Genomic DNA, 27,345 nt, shown 5'->3' on the forward strand with positions numbered 1-27,345 from the left:
ACAAAAAACAAAAACAAACCAAAAAAAAAAACAAACAAACATTATTTACTCACCATCATATTGTTCCAAATTCAAACCTGTATGTCTTTCTATCTTATGCAGAAAACAAATAGAAATATTTTTATGACTATCCCGGTTCATCTTTTCAATACAATGGCAGTGGATAGTGACTCACTTAAAGCTTGAAAAAGGACCCCAAAGTCTCAAAAGTAATTCATGCAACTCATGCGTAATATTCCAAGTCTTCTAAAGACATACCGTTTTAGTGATTAAAAACCACAAAATTTTACAGTGAAAATCTTGACGTCCATTGCTTATTCACAGTGGCTTGTGTGTTCACCTGAGAACTTACATTGTTTTTTTTAGCACTAAATAATACAAGTTCTCAAGTGAGTCATCAAAAAAGTCATATGGGTTTGGAATTATGAGGGTGAGTAACTGACAGAATTTTCTTTTTTGGGTGAACTATCCCTTTAAGGAGATATGGCATCAGTCTTCAAATAGACAAAGGAATTATTCACAAAATTAAAAGGAGGTATAAATTTTGATATCTTTAGCTATTGATGTGGGACATGAAAACAAATTGAGAATTTTTTTATTTTTTTTTATAAAACATTAAATAAATAAAAACTATAATACTGACTAAAGACAACACTTGGTTGCTACACTGAGAACAGAACGATAAATGCATTTGAATGATTATTTACAGAGATATATAATTCCTTATAGGTAAGAATCTTTATAGAACATTAGAAATCAGAAGCAATATACTTGAAATAGTTGGGTTGGCCCATTTCTTTTGGTTTACCCTAGCTGGGGGGGGGGGTGGGGGGGGGAGTGACTCCTTGTAAAGTAGCCTTGTGCTTTAGAAAAACAAAAAATTTGGAATGAAAGAAAAATAAATGTCATTTTTGGCTCCTATTGGTTTGAGTACACAGGAGGGATGCGCTTCACTTCCAGTGCTGTCGATATCTGCCATGAGTGCAGCGGTACAGGCTGCAGTATGCATGTTTTGAACACCAGGCTGACTAAAAGTGCTCACTGTGATCGGCTCAGGTATAATGAAATCTTAGTGGTAAATGCTGTCATAGTTAGGACAATACAAGAAGCCAGTGTCATTTACAGGTTACAACACCAAATACAATATGTACACAAATTAGTATTTACAAAATGCAAAACATAACAGCAATAACAAAATTCACAATTGCTCTTGCAGTTGTTGGGTATAGAATGCAAAAGTAATTTAAATCAGTGTGTGTGTTGTTTTCCAGTAAAAATATCTAAACTTTAAAACAAGATGAAACTATTTGACAGTGACTTTACCTCACTGTCAAATAGTTTTTTTTCTAGTGTGATGCATATAACTAGCAGTTTTTTTTTTTGTTCTTGTTTTTTTTTTTACAATTTAAGAATTATTTTAGGAAACGTATTTAATACTTTAAGTGTAACATTTAAAATATTTAAAATAACATTAAACAAATATATAAAGATAATTCTCTGAAAACATGTCTTATTATCTTAAAGTTTTTCTTAAATCTCTTGCTAAGGATGTTTAGGTATTTTTACTGGAAAACAAGACAAATATACAGATTTTTTTCTTTTTTTTTTTTTTTTTTGCAGTGTAGTGATCACTACAGGAAGGGATAGGAACTGATACGATGCTAGTAAAATATTTTATTAGCAAGCAAATATTTTACTAGCAAGTTCATAATCTTGGAAATACATTTTTTGGAAGGGTTAAAGAAGGTGGATAAAATGTTTTGCTAAATATTCAATTTTATTTATACACAACTTTAAATTACATGTAGATGTCCAGTAAGAATCTGTGCTTATTGATATGTTTCTGTTATTTACAATCAACATTCTTGGTTTAGTAGAGAAGCAGTCCTTTTTGGAACATGAAAATTAGAAGAGTAAAGAAAGTGTTTGTTCATTCAATTAATCCTCTCTGGTTTAGATGAGGACTTAGCTGATACGAGTATGCAAACGTTGATGAAGTTGCTGGAGAGGTTTTGGCTTCCTGTGGCAGGACCTGAGGTGGAGAAGGCCTTGTGCATTACTGCAGGTAACGGTACACTTTGAAGCAGTGGTTACCAGAGTCGGCTACCACAACATGGCCATCAGAAGTTAAAGCCAGACCCTGCGGCCCATACAGGGGATCAGCACTTGTGTTGATGTAGGAGAGAAATGAGCCTGAGCAGTCAAACACCTGAGGGGGAAAAAAACTACTAAATAAATAGTGGCTACTTTTAAGTGATTTTAGGCAGCCAGTTTTTAGTGCTACAGAAAAATTTTTTTCCTTACGCAGTGTTGTAAAGATTGTGCTCTAATAACTTGCTTTTAAAATGACTCCTGACATGTTCTGTAGAGCTTGTAAATAAGAAATGTGTTTAGAGAATTCCCTACCTGTATTCTGCTGTTGCCCCAGTCTGCTACGATGATGTTGCCATTAACATCAACAGCTACCCCTGTGGGAGCATTAAACTGGCCATTTCCCTCTCCATGGGAGCCAAATTTAAACAAAAACTCCCCATCCGCACTGTAGACCTGAGACGATACAAATGGTAAAATGATTGCAAAATGAATACATCGTCATTTATTAATACCCATTTCAGTTTAACCTTTATTTTTCCAATGGGGAAATTCATATACAGAATATGCCATAGACAGTTACCACAAATTAAAGGTGATGCATGTCTTGATGTGTTGACTTTCAGTTAAAATAATTTATCCTATCCCAGCTAAATATGCAGCGACACAACTATACAGAATTGTTCATACAGTGCATTTTTGAACACCATTATTTATATTTTATACCAATTTTGTAGTGCTTTTCTGACACTACTAGTGAACTGGGAAGTCTTCACCACCAGTGTGCAAAGCTGCGGTTGCAACCTGAACTTATACAAAATGTTGAAATCTTTGTGACACCTGCCCTAAAAAAAAAAAAAAAAAAAAAAAGCTGTGTCAAGATGAATCTATACATTTTGAAGTTCTTTTTAACTTGGAACGTCGTCTAAAAAAAATGCAGTGGTCCTGCGCAACAGTTAAAGACGTCAGACCCGTGCTTGTTTAAATAAAAAAATAAAAAATTTAAAAGAAATGGAAAAACAGCAGAGACGTGTGAACAGCCCCTTACTTGACCTATACTTGGAAAAACTGACCCGTACTGTCAGGCTCGGATCGGAGACCTCATTGCACATGTAGAATAACCGAATAGTGATTTCGAGATTTGAATACAGGCGTGTTGAATGGTTCACCGAATAACGACTATCCGTGCACATCCCTAGTATAATGATATAACGGATTCACACGATGGGCAAGGAGGAGGCAGGAACCACCTGAGCAGTCAATGTAAATTTTTAATAAACAAATGAACAAAACAACATTGAGCCCCCCAGGGTTGTGTTCTAAGCCCCCTGCTGTACTCATTGTACACTTATGACTGTGTGGCCACTTCCAACTCCACCACCATGGTCAAGTCTGCTGACGACACTGTTGTGGTGGGCCTGATCTCTGATAACGACGAGATGGCCTATCTGAGGGAGATCAAAAGGCCTGGAGGACTGGTGCCAGAAGAACAGCCTCCTTTTGAATGTCAGCAAGACAAAGGAGCTGATAGTGGACTTCAGCATAAAGCAAGCAAGGAACCATTATGATCAACGGGGCCACAGTGGAGAGAGTGGACAGTTTCTGATATCTTGGTATACACATCTCACATGGACCTGCCACATTAACACCCTGGTGAAGAAGGCCCGTCAGTGTCTTTACCACCTCAGGCGCTTAAAGGACTTTAAACTGCCCTCTATGGTGCTAAAAAACTTTTACACCTGCACCATTGAGAGCATCCTGACAGGAAACATCACAGCCTGGTTTGGAAACTGCACAAAACAAGATAGACTGGCTCTACAAAGAGTGGTGCGATCAGCTGAGCGCATCACCCACATCAAACTCCCTGACCTGCAGTCAATCTACAGCAAAGGATGCTGGACCAAAGCCAGGAAGATCATGAAAGCCATCCTAATAATGGACTCTTCTCTTTGTTGCGGTCAGGGAAACGCTTCCGCTCCCTGATGGCCAAAACAGAGAGAATGAGAAGGAGCTTCTTTCCCCTGCCCATCCGTGTCCTGAACCAAGGACAACACCAGGACTAGTTTCACTATTCAACAACACACACTTGAAGCAATATTACACTCTGCATTATCATATATTACACCTACAACATCACCTCTATAACATCAGCCTGTTGCAGATCAACATTACTGCACAATTGCACTTTACCTTGCACAATGAACATATTGCCAGTCAAACTGTTACTGCTACCAACTCTACATCTGTCATTATGCACTATTTCATATGCATACTTTGTACATACAGTATATATTTCTTCTTTCTCCTATTTTATTGTATGATAGATATATATATATATATATCTATCTATTTTATTTTTTTTATCGTAAACTGTGGGGAGAAAAGTCGTACCAAGAATTTCTCTACATGTCGTACTGTGTATGGTTATGTGACCAATAAAACTTGAAACTAAAACTGTTTTCCAGCATAACACAAAACACACACACAAGACTGCTGCGTGTCTCTCTCTCTCTCGAACTGGCATCCCCGGCTCCACTTTATCCCTCTCCCGGCTGATTGGGCTGATTCAGCGGCAGGCGTCCATAGTTACGGCCCGGCCTCCTCGCCGTCACATACCCCCAACGCCCGATTCAGGACGGGGAAAACTCCAGTCTGACTTACTCCACTCCCCCCCCTTCCTGGAGGGGAGGTGTTGCCCTTTCGGCCGTCCTTCCGCTGGCTGGTCTTCCCCGCCTCCTGGGAATCTGAGTAGGATGAGGGGAGGGAGAGAGGAAACTGGCTCGCCGTAAATGAACACGCTGTCGGCTGGTCCTCTCCGCCCCCTGGCGGTTGGCAGCAGCTCCTCCGCCCCCTGGCAGACAGCTCCAGTACCACCGGACCATACCTCCTCTGCGCCGTGCCCTTCCATCAGCGGCGAGGGCTCTCCGACAGCACATCCCTCCTCTTTCCTGGGTTTCGGCACCAGTGTAACAAGGTTCTTAAGATGGGCAAGGAGGAGGCAGGAACCAGCTGAACAGTCAATGTAAAACTTTAATAACAAACTGAACTCAAAACATAAACTGAAAAACAAACAAAGATGCACACACAAAACACTGCTGCGTGCGTCTCTCTCTCTCTCTTACTGGCATCTCCGGCCACCCTTATCTCTCTCCTGCTGATTAGTCAACTCAGCGCCAGGCATGCGTCATCACAGCCCAGCCATGCCCTCCTCCTAGTCACAAATGACTTGTACCGTTTACAGATTTTTGGAATTGTGCGAATACATGAACCAGCAACAATTAGATTTCTCAATGCACACGAACAGCTCTGAGATGCTGATACAGGTGATTCTAGGTGCAAGTGCAGCTTATGAAACTAATCGGACAAATAGAAAAATGTATCGGCTAATAATTTAAAAATACCAAACCTTGCCCCCGGCAAAATATCAGTTGACTGCTAGTGCACATAAGGTTCACACTGAAAGTGCAACAAAAAGATGTATTACTATAAATGATAAAACGGAGTGTGAAATGTTGTATACTTCGTGCACTGGGCATAGCAGAGGGGTGGGGTTACCTGGCTGCAACGCTGGTCTAACAAAACAATTGTATTAAGTCGTGCGCGTGGCAACTAGCAAAACCTCCGTGTTCCCACGCTGTTTGAATATATACATTATTTGAGACAGAAGTGTTAAACTAAAGCTATCGGCAACACATTGTGTGTGTTTGAAAAGTCACTTCTGACAGCTAAAAAAAAGAAAAAAAAGTTAGTTTTCCACTTAGGAGAGTACTATTTCTTTAAAAATTCATACACTACATGTGTATAAAATGTAAGTGCATAATTTGGTGCAGCATAGCTTTTTTTTTTTTTGTTTTTTTTTTTAAGCGCAAGAATGCTTTCGGTTGGAACGGTCCTTAAGCCAATGGTAGGTTCATTTCCCTGAAAAAGTGTAAGCATCATTGTGCAAAAAAAAAAAAAAAAAAAACTGCCAGTTTGTTTGAGCATCAATTATTTTTGTAATTACGTTTGGCCCAGATATTACACACTTCGTCTTTAACTACTAACTGGATTTTTAATCATATCACATTCAATGAATACCTTATAATATCATAATAAATGTATATTTTGACAATAATACTGAACATGTATCTATATAAAATGAGACACGCTCACCTTAACAGAGTGGTTATGGAAGTCTGTCACAACAATTTCATTTTTATTGTTAACAGCAACAAAGTGTGGACCTGATTGGGAGAAAACAAGAGATCAAGAAAACAGATGGAATTGAGAGTTGAGAGACAATAGAGTAAGGAGAAGGGAAAAGGGATGTCATGTGATCTAGATAGAAGATCCCACAGGTGATAAAATGTGTATTGGAAGACTTCAACTATCCATTATCTCTGGATTGGATTTCTTTATTAATTTGAATCATATTCTTTTGAATTCAGTTCTTGAATGAAACTTGACAAGTAAAGTAAAGCTCCCATGGAGTTTAATCATTGTACATACAGTATTTTGTCCCAGATTAATAAGAAAACAATAAACGTCTACCAATTTAGGTATCCAGAATATTCATTAGAAAATTCACCAGATTTCAGGGATGAGAATTCACTCAATACTTACTGAAAACAGGACCAGATTTACTAAACTTTTGCTCCAGTGCAAACTTTGCAACACTTTTTTCTACAAAGGAATGGGAAAAACACAAACAAGGGTAAGCTGAAACAAATAAATGAGAGCAGAGGGGGTTTACACAAAGGAGCACAAGCTACTTCAAAAACATTTCAAGTGATGCAGGGATGCAAAACCATCTTTAAAATGCCTTGAGAAATGTAGACATCACATTTCAAATCCAAGACAGGTAACTTAGAGACCACATGCAAAAAATAGGGGTTAGTAAAAGTGTTGCCATATTCGAACAGTTTAAATAAGCAGGAAAGGAGAAAGCATGATTAATGCGAGTGCATCTATCAGTAAAAGTCTCCATGAACTGTCAATCTCCGAAAGAGCATACAGGTTCATACATACTGTATATGCATGAACTGGCCTTCATTATTTACCATAAAGGCATATAATGCAACTGAAATTTAAGACTAAGTGGAAAACACAGGAACAGAACTGAGGCAAGGGAGATATACGTGTTCACATCTCTTTAAACACTGGAACTGAAGCCTGGGTAAATCTGGCCATTTTTGTGTTATGAAACACTCCACTCTGCAGACAGCATTTTTGTTTTCCCAGAATGGTTCTCTCAGTTGTTGCAAACAGCAATACTTTTTTTCCTGTGTAGTGAAACACTCTTTATATCCTGTTTCATGCCGTTTGTTCAACGCTGACATTTTAGGCCACAACCAGAGTATGATGAGTATAAGGAGGGGGTCAAACCACACGACGTGGGGTGTTTGATTTGGAAAAGGCTTCATACTGTTTAAGTACAAACATTAATGCAGCGGTGCATCACAACCATCCACATTTAAAGACCAAACTTTGTTCAAACCCAGACAGGTTATACACCACAATATAAGAGCTGCATTACATAAATGTCTGATCTATTGACATTTAATGCGATTTCACCTGCAAACTGTCTGTCTGATGTGCCTCTGGCTCCAAACTTGGTCACTAGTTTGCCATTGGATTGAAAGATGAAAACACAGCAGGCTTTGTTATCTACTGCAATGATATGACCGTTCCTGTCCACAGCCACACCCTTAGGTCCCATCAAACGGCCAGCCCCGATCTTATTCTGCATGGGACACGGACAAAAAAAGGGAGGGTTATAAGACCATATACACTCACTGCCCAATTTATTAGGAACACCTGTACACTTACTTATTCATGCGATTATCTAATCAGCCAATCATGTAGCAGAAGTGCAATGCATAAAATCAGGCAGATACGGGTCAGGAGCTTCAGTTAATGTTTAAATCCACCATCAGAATGGGGAAAAAAACGTGATCTCAGTGATTTCGACCATGGCATGATTTTTGGTGATAGACGGGCTGGTTTGAGTATTTCTGTAACTGCTGATCTCCTGGGATATTCACACACAGTCTCTAGAGTTTATTCAGAATGTTGCCAAAAACAAAAAACATCCAGTGAGCAGAAGTTCTGTGGTCAGAAACACCTTGTTGATGAGAGAGGTCAACGGAGAATGGCCAGATTGGTTCGAGCTGACAGAAAGGCTACAATAACTCAGATAACCACTCTGTACAATTGTAGTGAGCAGAATAACATCTCAGAATGCACAACACGTCAAACCTTAAGGCAATAGGCTACAACAGCATAAGACCATGTCAGGTACTATATTAGGACCATAGTGTTCCTAATAAAGTGCTCAGTGAGTGTATATATACACACTATATTTATCAGTGAAATATTTCTGAATAATGACAATCATCCTTTGCATTAGCAACACTGTATACCTGATCACTCATCCAGGAAACCCAGCTGAGATAGTCCACGTGACACTTAGTTTTTTTGTCTGGATCTATTAAGTTGAATATTACTTGAATACACCTCTACAGTTGTAACCAGTGTTGGGGGTAACACAATAAAAGTAATGTGTTACATAATCAGATTACTTTTTTAGAGTAACGAGTAAAGTAACGCAATATTTGTTTTATTTTAGACCATAAGAGTGTTATTCTTTAAAATAAGTAATGCATTGCTTTTGTACTCCTCTCCTTTCCCCGTATTGTGTTAAATCAGGAGTAAAAGTGTGCAAACTTCGAGGAGGGGCATGATGGGCATTGTAGTTCTAGAGAGTGGGAGACTTACTAGAGATGTTCAATGAAGTTGTAGTATGTGTGTGTATGATAGGCACTGTAAGTGTGCGCATGATGGCTATTGTAGTTCTAGAGAGTATGAGCCATGCTTATCAGCGATGGGTAGAGCACAACAAGTCCACCCTGAGACTTATGTTTTAAAAAAGGCAAAACATTGCTGGTAAAGGAATGTCAATCTGAACACTTCAGTGGAATCCAGTTGTATTCATCATTTGCAGCGGTGGAGAAGTCTTCTCATGGCCACGGCATGATTATACAGATACATTCAACGTGGAATGATGCTGACTGTTTGTGCATCCAAATTGCTTTGTTTTAAAGCTGCCTGTAACTACTTCTCTAGGATCAGTTTGCATCCAAACTGCTCTGTGCTTAAGCATTTAACATTCAACATTTGGTTGAGTGAAACATGATTGATTCATGTGTAAATACACACTGCATATAAAAATATATTTACAATTATAATAATCTGTAAACGCGTTTAGGCAGAGGGATTATGAGACTAGTCTTCCACTTGCCACGGCGTGATATACAGGGTGAAATACTCACTCAATTCACTGACTTATGCAGCTGAACTGCTCCGTGTTACAGCTCCCTGTAACTGGGAGAATGGGATGAGAAAAGCTGTCTCTGGATCAGCATCTGCAAGCAATGTTCTACATCGATTGTGTACACAGAGAAAATTTAACTTTTTATAAATTGTGTTATGTAGCTTTTCAAGGACAGTACTTCATAAAAAAAAAAAAAATAATCTTTTATCTCTTATAGGCTATTTGTACACATTCTGAAAGGGTTGTGGAAACTACTGTATAGGTTATATAGATTGTGAAAATGTTTCTTTTTAGATTTAGTTTTTTCCACGATTTAAACACATTTTAGCTTTTTTTAATGTACAAATTCCATGTAGCCTTCCATTCTATCCATATGATGTCATATTGCATGTGTAATTATGAAATGACTTATGTCAGGTACACATTTTAACACAAAATTCACAACATTGTAACCTAAAATTCAAAATACAACCCCAACATCTCAACATATAAGAGCTTGTACTACGTAAAAATTTCAGTGTAGCTGTCTGAATGTGACACTGTCTGATTTACCTCTGTGCTCGTGGGGAAATGAACATTAACAGTGACAGAAAAATACTCGCTTACATATTAAATTGTTACACGAAGTATTGGATCGGCTTCTTTTAGCTCGTTGTTGAAAACTAATTTTTATTGGTGCATTTCTACTTGCGCTGACCGTCAGGACGACAAAGAACGCGCGCCAAGCGCATGACGTCATTGCCATGGTAACCAGATACATTTCAGTGGATTTGCTGAAAGACTAGAATGAAAGTATCGTCAAGTATCATCAACGATACCAAAGACAATAGCGAGAAGAAAAGGAGTATATTAAATGTAATAATAAAATAAAAATAAAAATCGGTGAGCCTACCAGCTGAAACTGGGACAAAATTACATTGTTTAGAGAAATGTCGGGACACACCTCTTAAAATGGGATGTCTGGTCACCCTACTTAAACGCAATGAGAAAACAATCCCTCATAACATTTAATGCCATAACCTTATGAATTTAAGACTCACTGCTCCGATTTAAGACCTTTTTAAGGTCTTAGTTTACGGAAGGGCAAATTAAGACTTTTTAAGATCCGCGGGAACCCTGCCTCAACATGATGCGCAGCACACAGTGGATGGAAACGCGCAACAATTCGTATTTTCTTAAGTTGAATTTTTAGAAATGCACTTAAAAATAAGTTATAAGCTATAAGCTATTGACTGGATTAATATTTTATTTCTTTAACAAAAAAAAAAAAACACAAAAATAAGCAGTGAAACAATTGTTTTAATTTATTATTTGAAAAACTTTTGTTCACCAAATCAAGTTCAGGTGGTGTAACCATCATGCAGGTAGCAACCCCCTCCGAACAACAAAAGAAAAAAAAAGATGACCCCTCATGACTATGTGACTTTTTTTACTCTGACACATTTTTACTGAAAAGTCACATTTTGTTCAGGTCAAATGTAGTAACCCTAAGAAAATGTTTTGAGATTTTGTGGATGATCCACATTCTGTATAACTGATTGTAAACATTACCTTGAATTTTCCATCAGGAGAGAAGATGCTGATCCATCTGTTATCATAATCAGCTACAATAATGTCTCCATTTGTGTCAACTGCCACTCCTGTTGGCCTCTGCAGTTGTCCCGGTGAGCGACCTCTGACCCCAAAGCGTGCTTTGAACAGGCCATCATTTGTAAACACCTTCATAAAAACAGATGATCAGATTTTACAATCAAGCTTTACAAAAGATATTTCTGTATTGATGCAAGACAAATTACAGTGACTGACATACTAGTTCATTACTTTAATGTCTGCTAAATTGGTATAGATAAAATCTTTTTTTACAATATTGCCATGCATTGCCAGATGACTAACCTGTATACACTGGTTGTTGCTGTCTGCTACAATGACCCTCCCACTGGTGGAGGCAGAGATGCCTTGTAGATTAGTGAACTCTCCCTTCTCCCTACCCCGAGAGCCTGAGGGGGTCAGACAAAGATTTGGAGTAAATCTACTACTAAAATACTTGCATAATTCCTGTGACTTGCCTACAGTAGTTACTTGTTTTGGGACTTTTTGCCATTTTTTTTTTTCATTGATAGTCAAAGTGGAGAGATAACAGGACATGGATAGAAGGTAACTGGACCGGGACTAGACGTGAACCAGATTCAAACCTGCATTTCCAACATGAGAACCATAGCTCAATATTATAATTGAACTCAATATATATTTTTTATACATCTGTTTGATAAACAAGAATTTAATATTGAGTAACTTACACTTTAGATACGATCTGGCCAGTTTTTGTTTACAAATGTTCCTTATTTTTCAATGTATATCAATGTTAAATCAGATTACACGACCAAAACTAACTGTTGTATAATAACAGCTAGGCCATGGCACAGATGAAAGAAGTGTACACTTTCATTCATATTAATCATTTACAAATTGTATACAAAAAATAAATAAAAATAATAATCTGATCAATTGCACACTGTCAAGACTTGATCTGATTTGTTTGTAATGAGCGTTTTGTTTTTTCAAACGTAGATTTTTATAAGATTTCTCCATCTTGGCTCTGCTTTTACATACCTACTCTGTAAATCAGCTCATCTTCAATAGGATTTTCCTTCTTCTTAGTTGTGCTGTACATGCTGTTGGGTCTCCGCACTGCTTTCTGCCTGATGTGCCCACCTGTCCCGCTGGGTGATTTTACCCTCCTCTTCACATCGTCCGGAGACTGGGGCACATCGGACGGCTTTATCGCCCGTAACCTGAATGGGCTGCCCCTCACGGGCTGTCCGTATAGCGTCAGAGAAAACAAAAACTCTCCTTCACTTTTAAGTGTGTACCCTACCTCATAAGTTCCATTTTTATTGTCCACAACTTCTACTTCGGTCACCCTTGCTCCCTCCTGCCCAGTTATCTCCCCTCGGAGCACTGCATTACCAGTTCGCACAAGTTCGCTGTCCTTATCCTTAGTGGTAACAGTTACGGTCACGTGCTGACCCACCAGGGCGTGTCTGAGCCCTTCGCCCGTGGCTACACTCATGTGTCCCACAGCACCCGTCGTCAGCAGCACACCCAGGTTCTGAATGGAGCGCCGTAGGCCTTCCGTTTCTATCTGGCAGTCCAAGTGGGAGTTCTCATGGGGCTGCTCAGGGAAGTCGTGGCAGGCGAGGGCGCCAACACGCTCGCTCATCTGTTTTTGTACCAGTAGGACTTCAGTGGCGCTGCCATGGTTCAGGGCTTGCTCGGTGAAACTGCAGCTGCTCTGGATGTGCTCCTTTCCCTGCAGAAGGGAGGATAACTGTGCCTGCAAAACCTGCAGAGAACGCAGCAGAAAAGCGAGTGAGATAGATCCGTGACAATTTGTGAATTTATTAGGGCTGTCAATCGATTCAACTATTTAATCAAATTAATTCATCAGTTGAATCTCATATTGATATTGCACCCAATTGACAAGTAAATAAACAGTACAAAAAGTGGCTGTAGAAGTCAATATATTGTTTGCATATAATTGAACATAAGCCGGTCACTGGGCTACAGTCCACAGCAATCCATTTTGCATTCGATATGTCCATCTACCACGGGTGAGTTTTCCAAGGGGTGTTCACACAAGGCAAATACTTGCGTTATGTCTGCACTGGTTATATTTGCTGGTCTGTATAAATGTCAGACATCTACCAACATTTTATTGAGTGTCGCATTTTTTAAAACAGCATGTCTAATTAAAATACAATGTCAAGAAAAAAAGTATGTGAACCCTTTAGATTTAGCAGATTTTCTGCATTAATTGGTCATAAAATGTGATCTCATCTTTATCAAAGTCACAAGTATACAGTTGGGTTGAAGTCATTAAAACTCATGTTTCTTTTTTTTCTTTCTCCTTTTTCCTCCCAATTTGGAATGCCCAATTCCCAGTGCACTTTTAAGTCCTTGTGGTTGCATAGTGATTCGCCTCAATCAGGGTGGCGGAGGATGAATCCCAGTTGCCTCCGCGTCTGAGACCATCAACCCATGCATCTTATCACGTGGCTTGTGGAGCGCGTTGCCACGCCATCCACGCTCAACTCACCACGCACCCCACCGAGAACGAACCACATTATAGCGAGGAGGTTACCCCATGTGACTCTACCCTCCCAAGCAACCGGGCCAATTTGGTTGCTTAGGAGACCTGGCTGGAGTCACTCAGCACGCCCTGGGATTCGAACTAGCGAACTCCAGGGGTGGTAGCCAGCGTATTTTACCACTGAGCTACCCAGGCCCCCCAGAGCTCATTTTTTAACCGTTCCACAGAATATTAGCAAACTATAGCTTTGGCAAGTGGTTTAGGACATCTACTTTGTGCATGACACAAGTAATTTTTCCAACAACTGTTTACAGACAGATTGTTTCACTTTTCATTGACTATATCACAGTTCCAGTGGGTCAGAAGTTCACATACATTAAGTTAACTGTGCCTTTAAGTAGCTTGGAAAATTCCAGAAAATGATGTCAAGCCTTTAGACAATTAGCTTCTGATAGGAGGTGCACTGAATTGGAGGTGTACCTGTGGATGTATTTTAAGGCCTATCTTCAAACTCAGTGCCTCTTTGCTTGACATCATGGGAAAATTAAAAGAAATCAGCCAAGACCTCAGAAAAAAAAAATTGTGGGCATTCACAAGTCTGGTTCATCCTTGGAAGTAATTTCCAAATGATATAAACAAACGCCTGATAGTACGCAAGTATAAACACCATGGGACCACGCAGTCATCATACCGCTCAGGAAGGAGACGCATTCTGTCTCCTAGAGATGAATGTAGTTTGGTGTGAAAAGTGCAAATCAATCCCAGAACAACAGCAAAGGACCTTGTGAAGATGCTGGAGGAAACAGGTAGACAAGTATCTATATCCACAGTAAATCGAGTCCTATGTCGTCAGCAAGGAAGCCACTGCTCCAAAAGTGCCATAAAAAAGCCAGACTACAGTTTGCAAGTGCACGTGGGGATAAAGATCTTACTTTTTGGAGAAATGTCCTCTGGTCTGATGAAACAAAAATCTAATTGTTTGGCCATAATGACTATCGTTATGTTTGGAGGAAAAATGGTGAGGCTTTCAAGCCAAAGAACACCATCCCAACTGTGAAGCATGGGGGTGACAGCATCATGTTGTGGGGGTGATTTGTTACAGGAGGGACTGGTGCACTTCACAAAATAGATTGCATCATGAGGAAGGAAAAGTATGTGGATATATTGAAGCAACATCTCAAGACGTCAGCCAGGAAGTTAAAGCTCGGTCGCAAATGGGTCTTCCAAATGGACAATGGCCCCAAGCATACCTCCAAAGTTGTGGCAAAATGGCTTAAGGACAACAAAGCTGAGGTACTGGAGTGGCCATCACAAAGCCCTGACCTCAATCCTCAAATTTGCGGGCAGAACTGAAAAAGCGTGTGCGAGCAAGGAGGTCTACAAACCTGACTCAGTTACACCAGTTCTGTCTGGAGGAATGGTCCAAAATTCCAGCACCTTATTGTGAGAAGCTTGTGGAAGTCTACCCAAAACGTTTGACCCAAGTTAAACAATTTAAAGGCAATGCTACCAAATACTAACAAAGTGTATGTAAACTTCTGACCCACTGGGAATGTGATGAAAGAAATAAAAGCTGAAATAAATAATTCTCTCTACTATTATCCTGACATTTCACATTCTTAAACTAGTGATCCTAACTGACCTAAGACAGGGAATGTTTTCCATGATTAAATGTCAGGAATTGTGAAAAACTGAGTTTAAATGTATTTGGTTAAGGTTAAAGACAAACACAATGTGCTTAAGCTAACAAACAAACAAACAATTATAATCTTTAATGTCTTTAATGAAGACAACTCATTAAACATTCACAGTGCTGTGGAAAAAGTAAGTGAACTCTAGGATTTAATAACTGGTCGATCCTCCTTTGGCAGCAATAACCTCACCCAAGCATTTCCAGTAGCTGCAGATTAGACCTGCACAACGTTCAGAAGGAATTTTGGACCATTATTTTTATTTTTTTATATGCCTAAAGTTATGACAAAATGACCAAAGTTTTTATTCTGCTAAGCTGGTTTGGACGTGACAGTCTTTATTCTCCTCAACTAATCATTTTAAAACGATGGCCCTTTGTTGATTAAATCGGGTTTCATTTGCCTAGGGTTGCTTTAGTTCATTCAGGTAACAAAAAAAATGGACTCCTTCCATTATATAAATTAGGCTCAAGTGTGGTTCAGTGTTTGACTCACAAAAAATATGATTTAGGTGGTACTTCAAGCTTGAATTGCATATGTATGGTCAGGGTATTATTGAATGTATTAATTCTTTAACACGTTATTTTTTTTGTTTAATGAATTAACTGGATTAACACATTACATTGACAGCCCTAGAATTGATCCTACTGTGTGATTTCTGACCTTCTGCTTGGTGCTGCAGATGTTCTCCAGGTCTGTGATGAGCGCAGCTTTGCGTTGGTGCAGTGCTCTCTCCAGCTCCTCAAAGGTCAAATTGATCTCACTGACAGCTTCGCTCTTCCTCTCTATCAGCTGTTTAGAGATCTCATTCACCAGCTCGATGGCCGCTGTTAGCTGGGGCAACCTGACCAGGGAAAAATAGGACAAATGCAGGTTTGATTGTAGGTCCCATGTAGAAGAACATCTTTAATAAGAATGATTAATGGATAAAAAGCGACTAAGAAAAAAATGAAATGCTGGTCAGCAATATTATTCTGTTATACACATATTCACAATGATATTGTGCTATCAAGGATCTTTAATGATTAAGTGTGTAATTGCAGCACCACTAAAGTCATTATGTTCTGTATTTAGATTAATTTGAACTTTTTTTGCAGCCACAGAGCAATATGTAATGAGTTATTACATCAGTGATGAATGGTATATAGCAGGTGACTGTTATGCACTGAGCATGTGTACCTGTTGCGTATGGCATCCAGCTGGTTCTTTAGCGCTGCTTTGTGCTGTTCCAGAACATCCCGCAGTGGAACGGTCACATGCTCCCGGTGTTCTCCCTCAGTGCAGTCCAGACACATGGCCGTCTCACAAGACTCGCAGTAAAACTCCATCACCTACAGAGGGCACCAGTGAGTAACTTATTCATTCAGCATCCTGATGTATCATCAAAGGCTACTAATGTACGCTAACAGACTTGAACTGAATACACAAACATTTTGACTTTGAAGGTACATAAAAGAATGAAACACACTAAAAGCTGCCAGATTCTGAGTAAAGATAGGAAATAATGCAAAGCTACACAGCCTTTGCCAAAGAAAAACTGCCTCAAATGCAGAGAAATCAGGGGTGGTATTGCCATGGTTTTCCTCATCATTGGAACAGTACAAAAGCACAATGTTTGGGTTTTAGTCATTTATGCCCATATCTAACATCTCTGGCCAAAGCTTTAACAACATTATGATGCCCTGAAGTGTTTTTGTGATATTTGCTGGACTTGGGGTTTTTACAAGCCCTGATACCTAGAGTTAAGGGTAGAAGTGTCCTTCTAGTGCCTATAAGGTTAATATGAACAGTATGTGAATAAAAGACACTCTATACCTACCTAAGGATCTACCGGATACCAATTGTGCAATCAGTTAAAGGAACAGTTCACTCAAATTAAAATTCTGTCTTAATTTACCCACTCTCATGTCATTCCAAACCAGTAAAATTTATCTTATGCGGAACACAAAAGATATTTTAATGAAGATTGTGTCAGTCTTCTAAATACAATGGCAGTTGATAGTGACCCACTTTAAAGCTTAAAAAAAGCAGCCCAAAGTATCAAAAGTAATCCATGCAACTCATGTGTCTTATTCCAAATCTTCTGAAAACCTACGGTTTTGATGAGAAACAAGCCGTCATTTTTGAGTGAAAATCTTAATGTCAGCTCATGAGTTCATGCGTTAACCTCATGCGACCCCATGTACATGTGTGGACGTTGTATTTTGGCTTTGCTATACGCAATGCATAATTTCAATTAATTTAAACCAACTGATCTCCGTTCAGGACACTCTGTGCTGTCAGTAATGGGTTAAACTTTTGAGTCATGTGACAAACAACATGGCGTCGACCACAGCAGAGTTTGTCTTTGGGAGAAATAGCAACAAAAATACATCTAGTAAGAAACCTAATCTCTAGTTTCTAAGTCTCTAGTTTCATCCGATATGCCATTTTTTATTTGAGCGATTTATCGTGAAAAGCCACACTGCTAAACACAATGTACACTAATGTGTACTTCAGCGCATCGTCTCCTTAATCCTACATATATTTACTGTGCATTTTCACAGTAAGAATCAATGGGTTCATCCAAAAACTGACAAATCTTGCTTTCAGAGGCTTTATATGGAGGGAGGATGAAAATAAGGTGAATTTTTTAACTGTTTTGAGACCATTGCAGACAGACAGTACACTGGAGGTTAAGTAATTCACTAAATAGGAGCAAGGGAGCATCCTATAGCTCTCTGTGCAGCTAAGTGCACTCACTCCTAAAATCCGACCAAAAATTCAGTTTCAGGCTGCAGATGATGTTTGGATCACTCAATAAGTTTGGCTGCCATGGGACAATGATAATCAGTAAACAGATTCAGAATTTATTATGTATACATTTTATTTTAACATGGTTGACAGTGATTGGATGATGCTAGCCATTACTTTTAATCATAATTAATTATGCTAATTTTTGATGTAATGTCTGTAACATCTCAAAAACATGAATAATCAACTTGTTGCTTTTGTGTATTAGGTGCTACTAGTTACAAATCAAAAAGAGAAATGGAAAATGCACACAGCAGTCACACTCAGGTCTCAGGAGATTAAATAACCCAAGTTCACGCAAGCCATTGTGAACAAACGTCTCTCATACACTCATGAACGCACAATGTACGTCAAGAAATGTACATCTTTTGCCTTCAGAAGACTTGGAACACAAGTTGCAAAGACAACTTCATGATACTTTTAGGTCCTTTTTAAGCTGTGAGTCACTATTAACCGCCATTGAATTTAAAAGATGGACCGCAATATTCATTAAAACATCTCCTTTTGTGTTCTGCATAAAAAAGAAAGCTATACAGCTTTGAAACCACATGAGTGCGATGAAATGACAAAATTTGCATTTTTGGGTTAACTATCCTTTTAATCGTCACTTTAATCGAATTAATGCAAATACCACGTTGGCACCCACGGCAAAGAGTTTTTTGCATTTAAGTGTTGCCAAATATTGTTTTACATGATCAGGTGATAAGAGGCTTACCTTGCCCTCGTGATTGGGGCAGGTGAGTGGTATCCCAGCGGCCGCAACACTGACGGACTCCAGCACACTGCAAGCCTCTGGCTGAGAACATTCTGGATCTCTCTGCAGCACCTCCATGAGGTTTGTAATGAAGAAGTTATTCTGCAGTGCTGCCACACCTTTCTCCGGCAAGATGGAGGTCTGTCTGCACACCGGGCAGGACAGTGTCAGGGACTGAGGAGGAATGTAGTTCTGTAAGCACCTGTGAAGCAAAGAAAGAAAGGATATGATTAAAGAGAAAGGAGACATAAGCAAAACTGAAAGTGAGAGAGAGAAAGAAACTAGGGATGTTTGTCTAAAACTTATGACTGGAGATAAATCAAGTAGGCTTTAAAGCTACTTGTAAGTGTTTTTTTTTTCTCTGTGCCACTAGCGTGAGTTTGAGTGGGACTACCTTTTTACCAAACAATAGCAATGGGTGGGAATGTTTTGGAAACTTGTTTGGACACAGTTATTAATTTTCAATTCCATTTGGTGCTGCTAGTGTCGAAGAAATCACTAGCTTTAAGCTAACAGTAGCTTTAAAAAAAATTTTCAGGGCTCAATACAAGATCAATTTACAGCATTTGTGGCAACCATAAAAAGTCATTTTGACTAGTAACTCATTTATAAAAATAAAAAGCAATAATCTGGATTACAGTGATGCACTTACAATGGAAGTGAATGGGGCCAGTCCATAAACATTAAAATACATACTGTTTAAAAAGTATAGACCATTTCAAGAATGTAAACAAAAACAAATGAATTAGAATGGTCCAAACATATTTCCGGATCCTTTCAACAGTCTCTTTTTCAAGGTAAGTCAGTACACTCAGCGGCCGTCTTTGGAATGCTCTTGGGCAGTTTGGGCAGCTATTTTTCTATGTAAACAAGCGTCATGAAAGTGCAGCTCCTATCTACTTGAAGGGGGAAAAGACCGAAATCTCCAAAATGGTTGGTTAAGATTACGATAAAAGAACATATTTCAAATGAGCAGTAAAATCTGACAACACTGTTAGGCGGGGTGAGCAAGACTGTGTGGCGTCAGGCCTCGGAGAGGCATTTATTTAAAATGAGCGGCCCAGCTTCCCTGGGCCTCGGCGCTTGAGGGGAATAGTGAACCCGGCATCCGGATCCTTCGGCCGCGGCACATGCTCCAATCCTCATGATCCACAGGAGGGGCGTCACTCAGTCACAACTGATATAATAAATTGCGCGTCTTTAACTCAGATTATGCTCAGATCCGTTGTCCACTGGGCATTCCAATTTCTCCCATTCATTTGTATAGAAGTGGCCCGTCTCTGTTAAATAGTCTCCATATTGACAAGCAAGAAATGTACATGGAACAAAGACGTAACTTGACGTCACCAACGAACAGTCCTTGAAAAGGTCTATAGCCACAAGACATTTTATATATATATATATATATATATATATATATATATATATATGTGTGTGTGTGTGTGTGTGTGTGTGTGTGTGTTAACATGACTTTAGTGTGATAAAACCACTTATCTGTGTAAAGTTATATCAAATGCAAGAGAGGGCCAAAAGGGTTGCCGAAATTGTAGTCACAACATGAACAATCATTGTGCAACCACTCTTGCTGACTACAAAAACAGGGTACAAAATATTCAAAGGGACATTCAGAGTCCCATTGTCATACTACACTTTGTCAGCTTCTGGCAAAGACACAGAATATCCATGCCAATAATTGTCAGTGATAAGTAAACCAAATTCAAAACATTTTCAACTAAAGCATGTTTCGATCATTGAGCATGCTATAAAAACAGTGTGCAATAAATATAACATGCTGGGGTCAAAGCCACGGCCTTTTTCCGGCACACATTGTCCAAAACATTGAGCCGTGGTGCTCATGTGAGCAATGCGAGTTTGAGTCTGGCTTGCATCGTTTTTCCGATGTAGTTATCCTCTCTTCTTCCCATCACTTCCTGTCTTATGTCTACTACAACTATGAATAGTTGTCAAAAAGGCTGTAAATAAAATGTAACATGTTCAGAATACTTCAGTACAGACCTTTCACAGAAGGTGTGCAGGCAGGGCAGGACTTTGGGGTTGTGGTAGTGTTCCAGACAGATACTGCACACCAGGAACTGCTTGTCTATTTGCCGGACCACTGGGCTTGTGCGGCCTGTTTCAAACTTTGCCATGGTGACAGACATCCACAGAGGGGGCGCGGGGCCAGGACACACCTTACCCTGAAATGAAGAAAAAAAAAAAAAAAGGGCCAAGTCATTAAAATGAGATCTGAAATGAAGGGAGTTGTTTGTCTTAAAGAGAGAATGAGATGGTTAGAGTTATTGTATTTTGTAAGTACACATTTCCTTACCCTCTTTATTATAAATTATAATAATTGTTGTTTATGGTTTCTCCTGAAATTCCACATCTTCATTCTGCTCAGGGCTTTTTTTGTTCAATAAACACAAAAGCAGCACATAAGCTTGGTTTAAGGGGATAGTTCATCCAAAAATGAAAATTCTGTAATCATTTACACACCCTCATGGTTTTTCAAACCCATATGACTTTCTCGTGTGGAACACAAAAGGAGATGTTCCGCATAATTATAGTCTCAGTCACCATTCACTTCAATTGCACCTTTTTTTCCATACAATGAAAATGAATGGTGACTGAGGTTAGACGTTCTGCCTAACATCTCCTTTTGTGTTTTACGGAGGGAACAAAGAAAGTCATAGTGGTTTTGAACAACATGAGGGAGAGTAAATGAAGGAATTTTTATTTCTGGGTGAACTCTCTCTTACAATGGAGAATAGATTTGGGCTTAGATGGCACAGCCATCTCAAGGCCCTGATATACTTCATACGAAATCAAAGAACAAATGGGTGTGTCATCATTAAGAACAAAATCTGGTCAAAAAGTTTTTTTTTTTTTCGTTTCAGTGGTTTGTAACAACTCGCCTGGGCAAACTTTTAGGAAAGCTTCTTACCGGCTGCTAAACACCTTACTGCCATTGGTCCATGTCATCATTAGGTGTGACTTGAAGCTCCACCTACCGTTCAGTCATCATAAATTACAATAGCAGTGTTGCCTAATTGGTGCATATTATGGCCGTGATTGCATTCGTTAGCGCATTAGCGTCATTAATTCAGAATGTAAACGAGACAAATTGTGCATTTTCAACTGCATATACACTCACTGAGCACTTTCTTAGGAACACCACACTAATACTGGGTAGGGCCTCCTTTTGCTCTAAAAACAGCCTCAATTTTTTGTGCCATGGATTTCACAAGCTGTTGGAAACATTCGTTTGAGATTCTGGTCCATGTTGACATGATTGCATAATGCAATTTCTGCAGATTTGTCTATTGCACATTCATGCTGCGAATCTCCCATTCTACCACATCCCAAAGGTGTTATATTGGATTCAGATTCGGTGACTGGAAAGGCCACTGAAGAACAGTTAACTCATTGTCATGTTCATGAAACCGGTTTGAGACAACTTTTGGTTTGTAACATGGTGCACTGTCATGCTTGAAGTAGCCATCAGAAGATGGGTCAATTGTGTCCATGAATGGATGCACATGGTCAGTAACAATACTCAAATAGGCTGTGGCATTCAAAAAATGATTGACTGTAGTGGTGCACCGATCAGGAAATTTGAGGCCGATACCGATCTCCATTTAACACTAAGATCGGCCGATACCTTTTTTTTTTTTTTTTAGTGCCCTTTGCCACACTTTTGAAAGTTATATTGTGCAGTTATATGTTAAATAGAAGAAAAATATCCATTACAAGCTCTAAAACTGCTCCAGTGAAAAATCATTAATATCTATGATTTGTTTACTGTCTTTGGCGTCTTGTTGTAGCACAAATCACTAATTATTAAGCAAACGCGTGAAGACACAGTGCCGACATTGAAGGTTAAACAGTTATATCTGTCATTAGTGGTATTGTGACCAACATTAATCTGATCCTCACAGAATAGCGCTGAGATGAGTTACTGATGAGATACTGTGAGCACCTGGAGAGCGCGCATGTTTGATTGACTCCGAGAGCGCTCATGTTAAAGCTAAAAGCGCTCATGATCGTTCAAACAGTCTCTATCGCTCCACACAGTGTCTGATTGTCACGACTCATTTTACATTACGTGTACTCAGATTTGTATTCGCATGTTTATTTGTTGTTTTTAATTCGTTTTTATACCTGTTAGCAGCTTTTTTTATCCTCTTCCTGCTCACTGTGCTACGAGTCAGAATAACTACCGTAATTACTCTAGAAAATGGGCAACTTAATATTCATACACATGTAATTCCTACACATTTTTAAAAACAAAACGGCATGTGAATTATATAATGTCTGAAAGTTTAAATTTGTGAATGCTCAGAATTGCCAGCCACTCTGTCATGCCTCAAGGGCCGAGCAAACACTCATTCACTAGAGTAGCAGTTTGTATGTGTGATTCACTGCGTGCTGCAAAAAAGATCGGCCCTAAATCTAGGCGTGATCGGCCGGTCGCCGATCAGAGATATAAGATGAAGATCGGCCGATTTCGATTGGTGCACCCCTAATTGAGTGGTATTAACAGTCCCAAAGTAAGCCAAGAAAATATTCCCCACAGTATTACACCACTGCCACCAGCCTGGACTGTTGACACAAGACAGATTGTGTCCATGGATTCATGCTGTTGGTGCCAAATTCTGACCATACCATCTGTGTGCTTCAGCAGAAATTGAGATTCATCAGACCAGGCTACTTTTTTCCAGTCTTAAACTGTCCAGATTTGGTGAGCCTGTGCCCACTACAGCCTCAGCTTTCTGTTCTTGGCTGACAAAAGTGGAACCCGACGTGGTCTTCTGCTGTTGTAGCCCATCCACCTCAAGGTTCGACAAGTTGTGCATTCTGAGATGTTATTCTGCTCGCCTCAATTGTACAGAGTGGTTATCTGAGTTACCATAGCCTTTGTCGGCTCGAACAAGTCTGCCGATTCTCCATTGACCTCTCTCATCAACAAGGTGTTTCCGTTGCAGAACTGCCGCTCACTGGATGTTTTTTGGTTTTGGCACCATTCTGAGTCAACTCTAGAGACTGTTGTGTGTGAAAATCCCAGGAGATCAGCAGTTACAGAAATACTCAAACAAGCCCATCTGGCACAATCAATCATGCCACAGTCGAAATCACTGAGATCACATTTTTTCCCAATTCTGATGGTTGATATGAACATTAACTGAAGCTCCTGACCCATATCTGCATGATTTTAAGCACTGCTGCCACATGATTGGTTTATTAGATAATTACATGAGTAAGTAGGTGTACAGATGTGCCTAATAAAGTGATCAGTGGGTGTATATTACTTTAAATCATCGATTTGAAACGATTAGTCGACGTTATCGACAACGTCGACAATAAAAAATTGTCGACATGAGAGGGTAGTCGTCGCCCCATTATACACTGCAACAAAATAAGTTTTTGATTTCGAATATTAACATATAAAACTCCTTTAAAACAATGTACATTTACTTTTGCAGCTATACTGCAGAAGAAAAAAATTGTTATCTGAGAATGTTGAATATAATATTAAAAACACAAATATTTGGGGGGCCTGGGTAGCTCAGCGAGTATTGACGCTGACTACCACACCTGGAGTCGCGAGTTTGAATCCAGGGCGTGCTGAGTGACACCAGCCAGGTCTCCAAAGCAACCAAATTGGCCCGGTTGCTAGGGAGGGTAGAGTCACATGGGGTAACCTCCTTGTGGTTGCTATAATGTGGTTCTTGTTCTCGGTGGGGCGTGTGGCGAGTTGTGCGTGGATGCCGTGGAGAATAGCGTGTAGTCTCCACACGCGCCATGTCTCCGCGGAAACGCGCTCAACAAGCCACGTGATAAGATGCACGGACTGACGTCTCAGACATGGAGGCAACTGAGATTCGTCCTCTGCCACCCGGATTGAGGCGAGTCACTACGCCACCACGAGGATTTAGAGCGCATTGGGAATTGGGCATTCCAAATTGGGGAGAAAAGGGGTGAAAATAAGATTAAAAAAATATACATATAATAATACAAATATTTTAAAATATTTTATAAAAAAAGATGCATTCACCTGGGAGGCAACATATACAATATTTAGACTTGCTTTTAGAGAATAAATCTTGAAAAGTATTTTGTCTTTACTGCACTCACAGAAGTATAACCAAGTGAAAAAATACGCTCAAGTAAATGTATCTTGTTTTAAGGATTTTTTGCATTGAATTTCTTTACTGAATTAAACTTAAAAGTATTTTTTCCTTTAATTCAGTGAATGTCCTCTAGAGGTATTTTTAAAAGATGATTTTGTCCTCTTTATTGTTAGTGAGCATGTTTAATACAACCTTTTAAGTCGTGGCACAAGCTGAATAGTCAGTTAAGAGCTAATTATTAATCATTGCAATAATCGCCGAATAATCGTTCTAATAATCGATTATCAAAATAATCGTTAGTTGCAGCCCTAATTTAAATGTACTTCTAAATGCCTCCCACAGCGGCATGGCGGGTGAACTGAATGTTCACAAACAGTATACTGCTGCTCGCCGTTTCAAATTTCTTTTTACCCCAATGAAAAAGAACTTCTACTGATTTATATCTAGCCCTTTAATGAGGGACAAAAACACAAGATCAAACCTCTCTAGCTCCTCGCACTGAGATTTTTCGATGTACTTTTCCTTTCCGCCTATACTCAAACAGCAAAGCTAAACCCTATATAATCTGATTTATTGTTGCCTAAAAGGAACAACATTCCAAAGAAATTTGACCAAAGTGGTCTTGTTTATATGATGGTATGCTGTCATATATACACACTCATACACTTTCCTGTAGTTTGGACTTAATCTAATTTCACCAGCCCCTCATAAAGGGCCCTTCACTCTCCCTCCAGGCATAATGCTTAACACTAGCATGATGTAAGACAACCTCCTATCAAAAAGAGAACGTGACGGTGAATGTAAGGCAGCAGGTGTCTTCTGAGAAACCACAAAACACAAGGAGATGTTAGGTAGAATGTTAGCCTTAGTCACCATTCACTTTCATTGTGTCTATTTTTCCATATAATGAAAGTAAATGGTGACTGAGGCTCTCAATCCCCAAACATTTTTTTTTCTCCACTGTTGAGAGAAAGTCATACAGGTTTGCAGCAACATGAGGGTGAGTAAATGACAACAGTATTTTCAATTTTTGGGTGAACTATTCCTTTAAATTATGGTCTCTTCCACACAAAAAAGCATGTTTCATGTAGAGCACAAATCATACAGACAACTTTTTAGGGTCATTTTTGAAATACTTATACTTTCATTATAAGGAAAAAAGCAGCATGGACATTCTTCAAAATGACTTCTTTTGTGGAAAAACAAGTCTTACTGGTTTGGAACGACATGAGGTTGGGTAAACGATGACAACTGCCATTTTTGTGTGAACGGTCTATTTAATCAAGAACCTAAAAAAATCTGTCTTTCATAAAGTTCCAGTCTCTCATTTAATAGCTCACTTTCTGCCATATTTAGACAGCGAATGTCATTCTCTTACTGTTTACTCAAGTGCCTCTGGTCTCAGTGCTGTTTTAATAACAGTTCATGTGAGCCCTGATACTTCTGCACGCCCTGCATGTGCTCTCACAAACAGTCTGAGTGATGGAAATAGGAGAATTTCAAACAGGACTGATACCAGTTACCTTCACCCGCGCTCTCTAAACCTCTTCTCTCACTTTCTCTCGCCCAAACCCCCCTCACCGATTTGATGTGCTGATGTATACAGGCTATATTTAGACTTATGTCTCACTAGGGTAAGCTAAATAGGGGTAACGTCCAGCAACGGATGGCTAAGATTCTTGTGGCACAGCACAGAAAAAGGAGCCAGACATGGTGAGAGCAGGTATCTGGATTGGGCTGCATCTCAAACACACCAGTAAACACTGACATGTCGAATTTATGCACGTCGTGCAACTAATAATATTAGCAAAGCATATTTATAAACCGAGGCTTGACTAGTCTGAAATGAGTAACATCTGAAAATAAGTGCACAAACTTTTTCTGCTGTTGTTGCATACATGCATTGCATATGCCAGGGTTCTCAGTTTTTGAATTTCCAAGAACTTTCAAGTCATTTGTGATTACTGGATAAACCTTTTTTGTATAATTTAAAATTCAGACCGATTCACTTACGAATCATTCAGGAGAATTTGTGAATCAGTTCAACTGATTTATTGACAAGAACTGATTAAAAAGAACGATTCGCTCACAAACCTGACATCACTATGGTTTGCGAGCAAGTGGATCAATGGAGTGACGCTTATTTATTTGTCTGGATCTATTACATTATTCAAAAATACAATTCACACAAAACAATTTCTTTAATACACTTCCACTACGATGAACATGTTTTCATTTACAGAGTTAATTTTGATATTTTTTATGTCAAGCGGTGTAACTGTCCTTAGACTCACCGTCAAAAACAGTCAATCTCATTAAACGCTGAAATTAAATAAATGTTGGCATGAGTAGTGCAGAATAATCTTTTATTAGCCTATTGTTTCAAAATAATAATAAGTCAAACAATTTTGTTTTAAAAGATTACATATGAAACAGTTTTGTACATTAAGTCAAATATGGTGTTACCAACATTTAGGTTGCCA

General features: G+C 39.2%; 1 protein-coding gene across 7 annotated transcripts in view; it reads right to left on the reverse strand.

Annotated features, from left to right (window-relative positions):
* Positions 1-580: 580 nt before the first annotated feature.
* Positions 581-27,345, reverse strand: part of LOC127433850 (tripartite motif-containing protein 3-like) — a 49,476-nt gene continuing 22,711 nt past the window's right edge. For 2 of the 7 annotated variants that reach the window (XM_051686123.1, XM_051686122.1), the window contains exons 2-13: positions 20,748-20,929; positions 18,693-18,933; positions 16,364-16,515; positions 15,848-16,028; positions 12,014-12,746; positions 11,297-11,400; positions 10,955-11,122; positions 7,645-7,813; positions 6,694-6,753; positions 6,244-6,314; positions 2,407-2,547; positions 581-2,209 (exon numbers count right to left, since the gene is read on the reverse strand). In XM_051686123.1, the coding sequence (XP_051542083.1) occupies positions 2,057-2,209; positions 2,407-2,547; positions 6,244-6,314; positions 6,694-6,753; positions 7,645-7,813; positions 10,955-11,122; positions 11,297-11,400; positions 12,014-12,746; positions 15,848-16,028; positions 16,364-16,515; positions 18,693-18,933; positions 20,748-20,893 (2,319 nt within the window). In that variant the 5' untranslated portion in view covers positions 20,894-20,929 and the 3' untranslated portion in view covers positions 581-2,056. The other 5 variants (XM_051686124.1, XR_007895950.1, XR_007895951.1 and 2 more) reach the window with 5 other exon arrangements.

Source organism: Myxocyprinus asiaticus, chromosome 43 (assembly GCF_019703515.2).
Source record: "Myxocyprinus asiaticus isolate MX2 ecotype Aquarium Trade chromosome 43, UBuf_Myxa_2, whole genome shotgun sequence".
NCBI lineage: Eukaryota > Metazoa > Chordata > Actinopteri > Cypriniformes > Catostomidae > Myxocyprinus > Myxocyprinus asiaticus.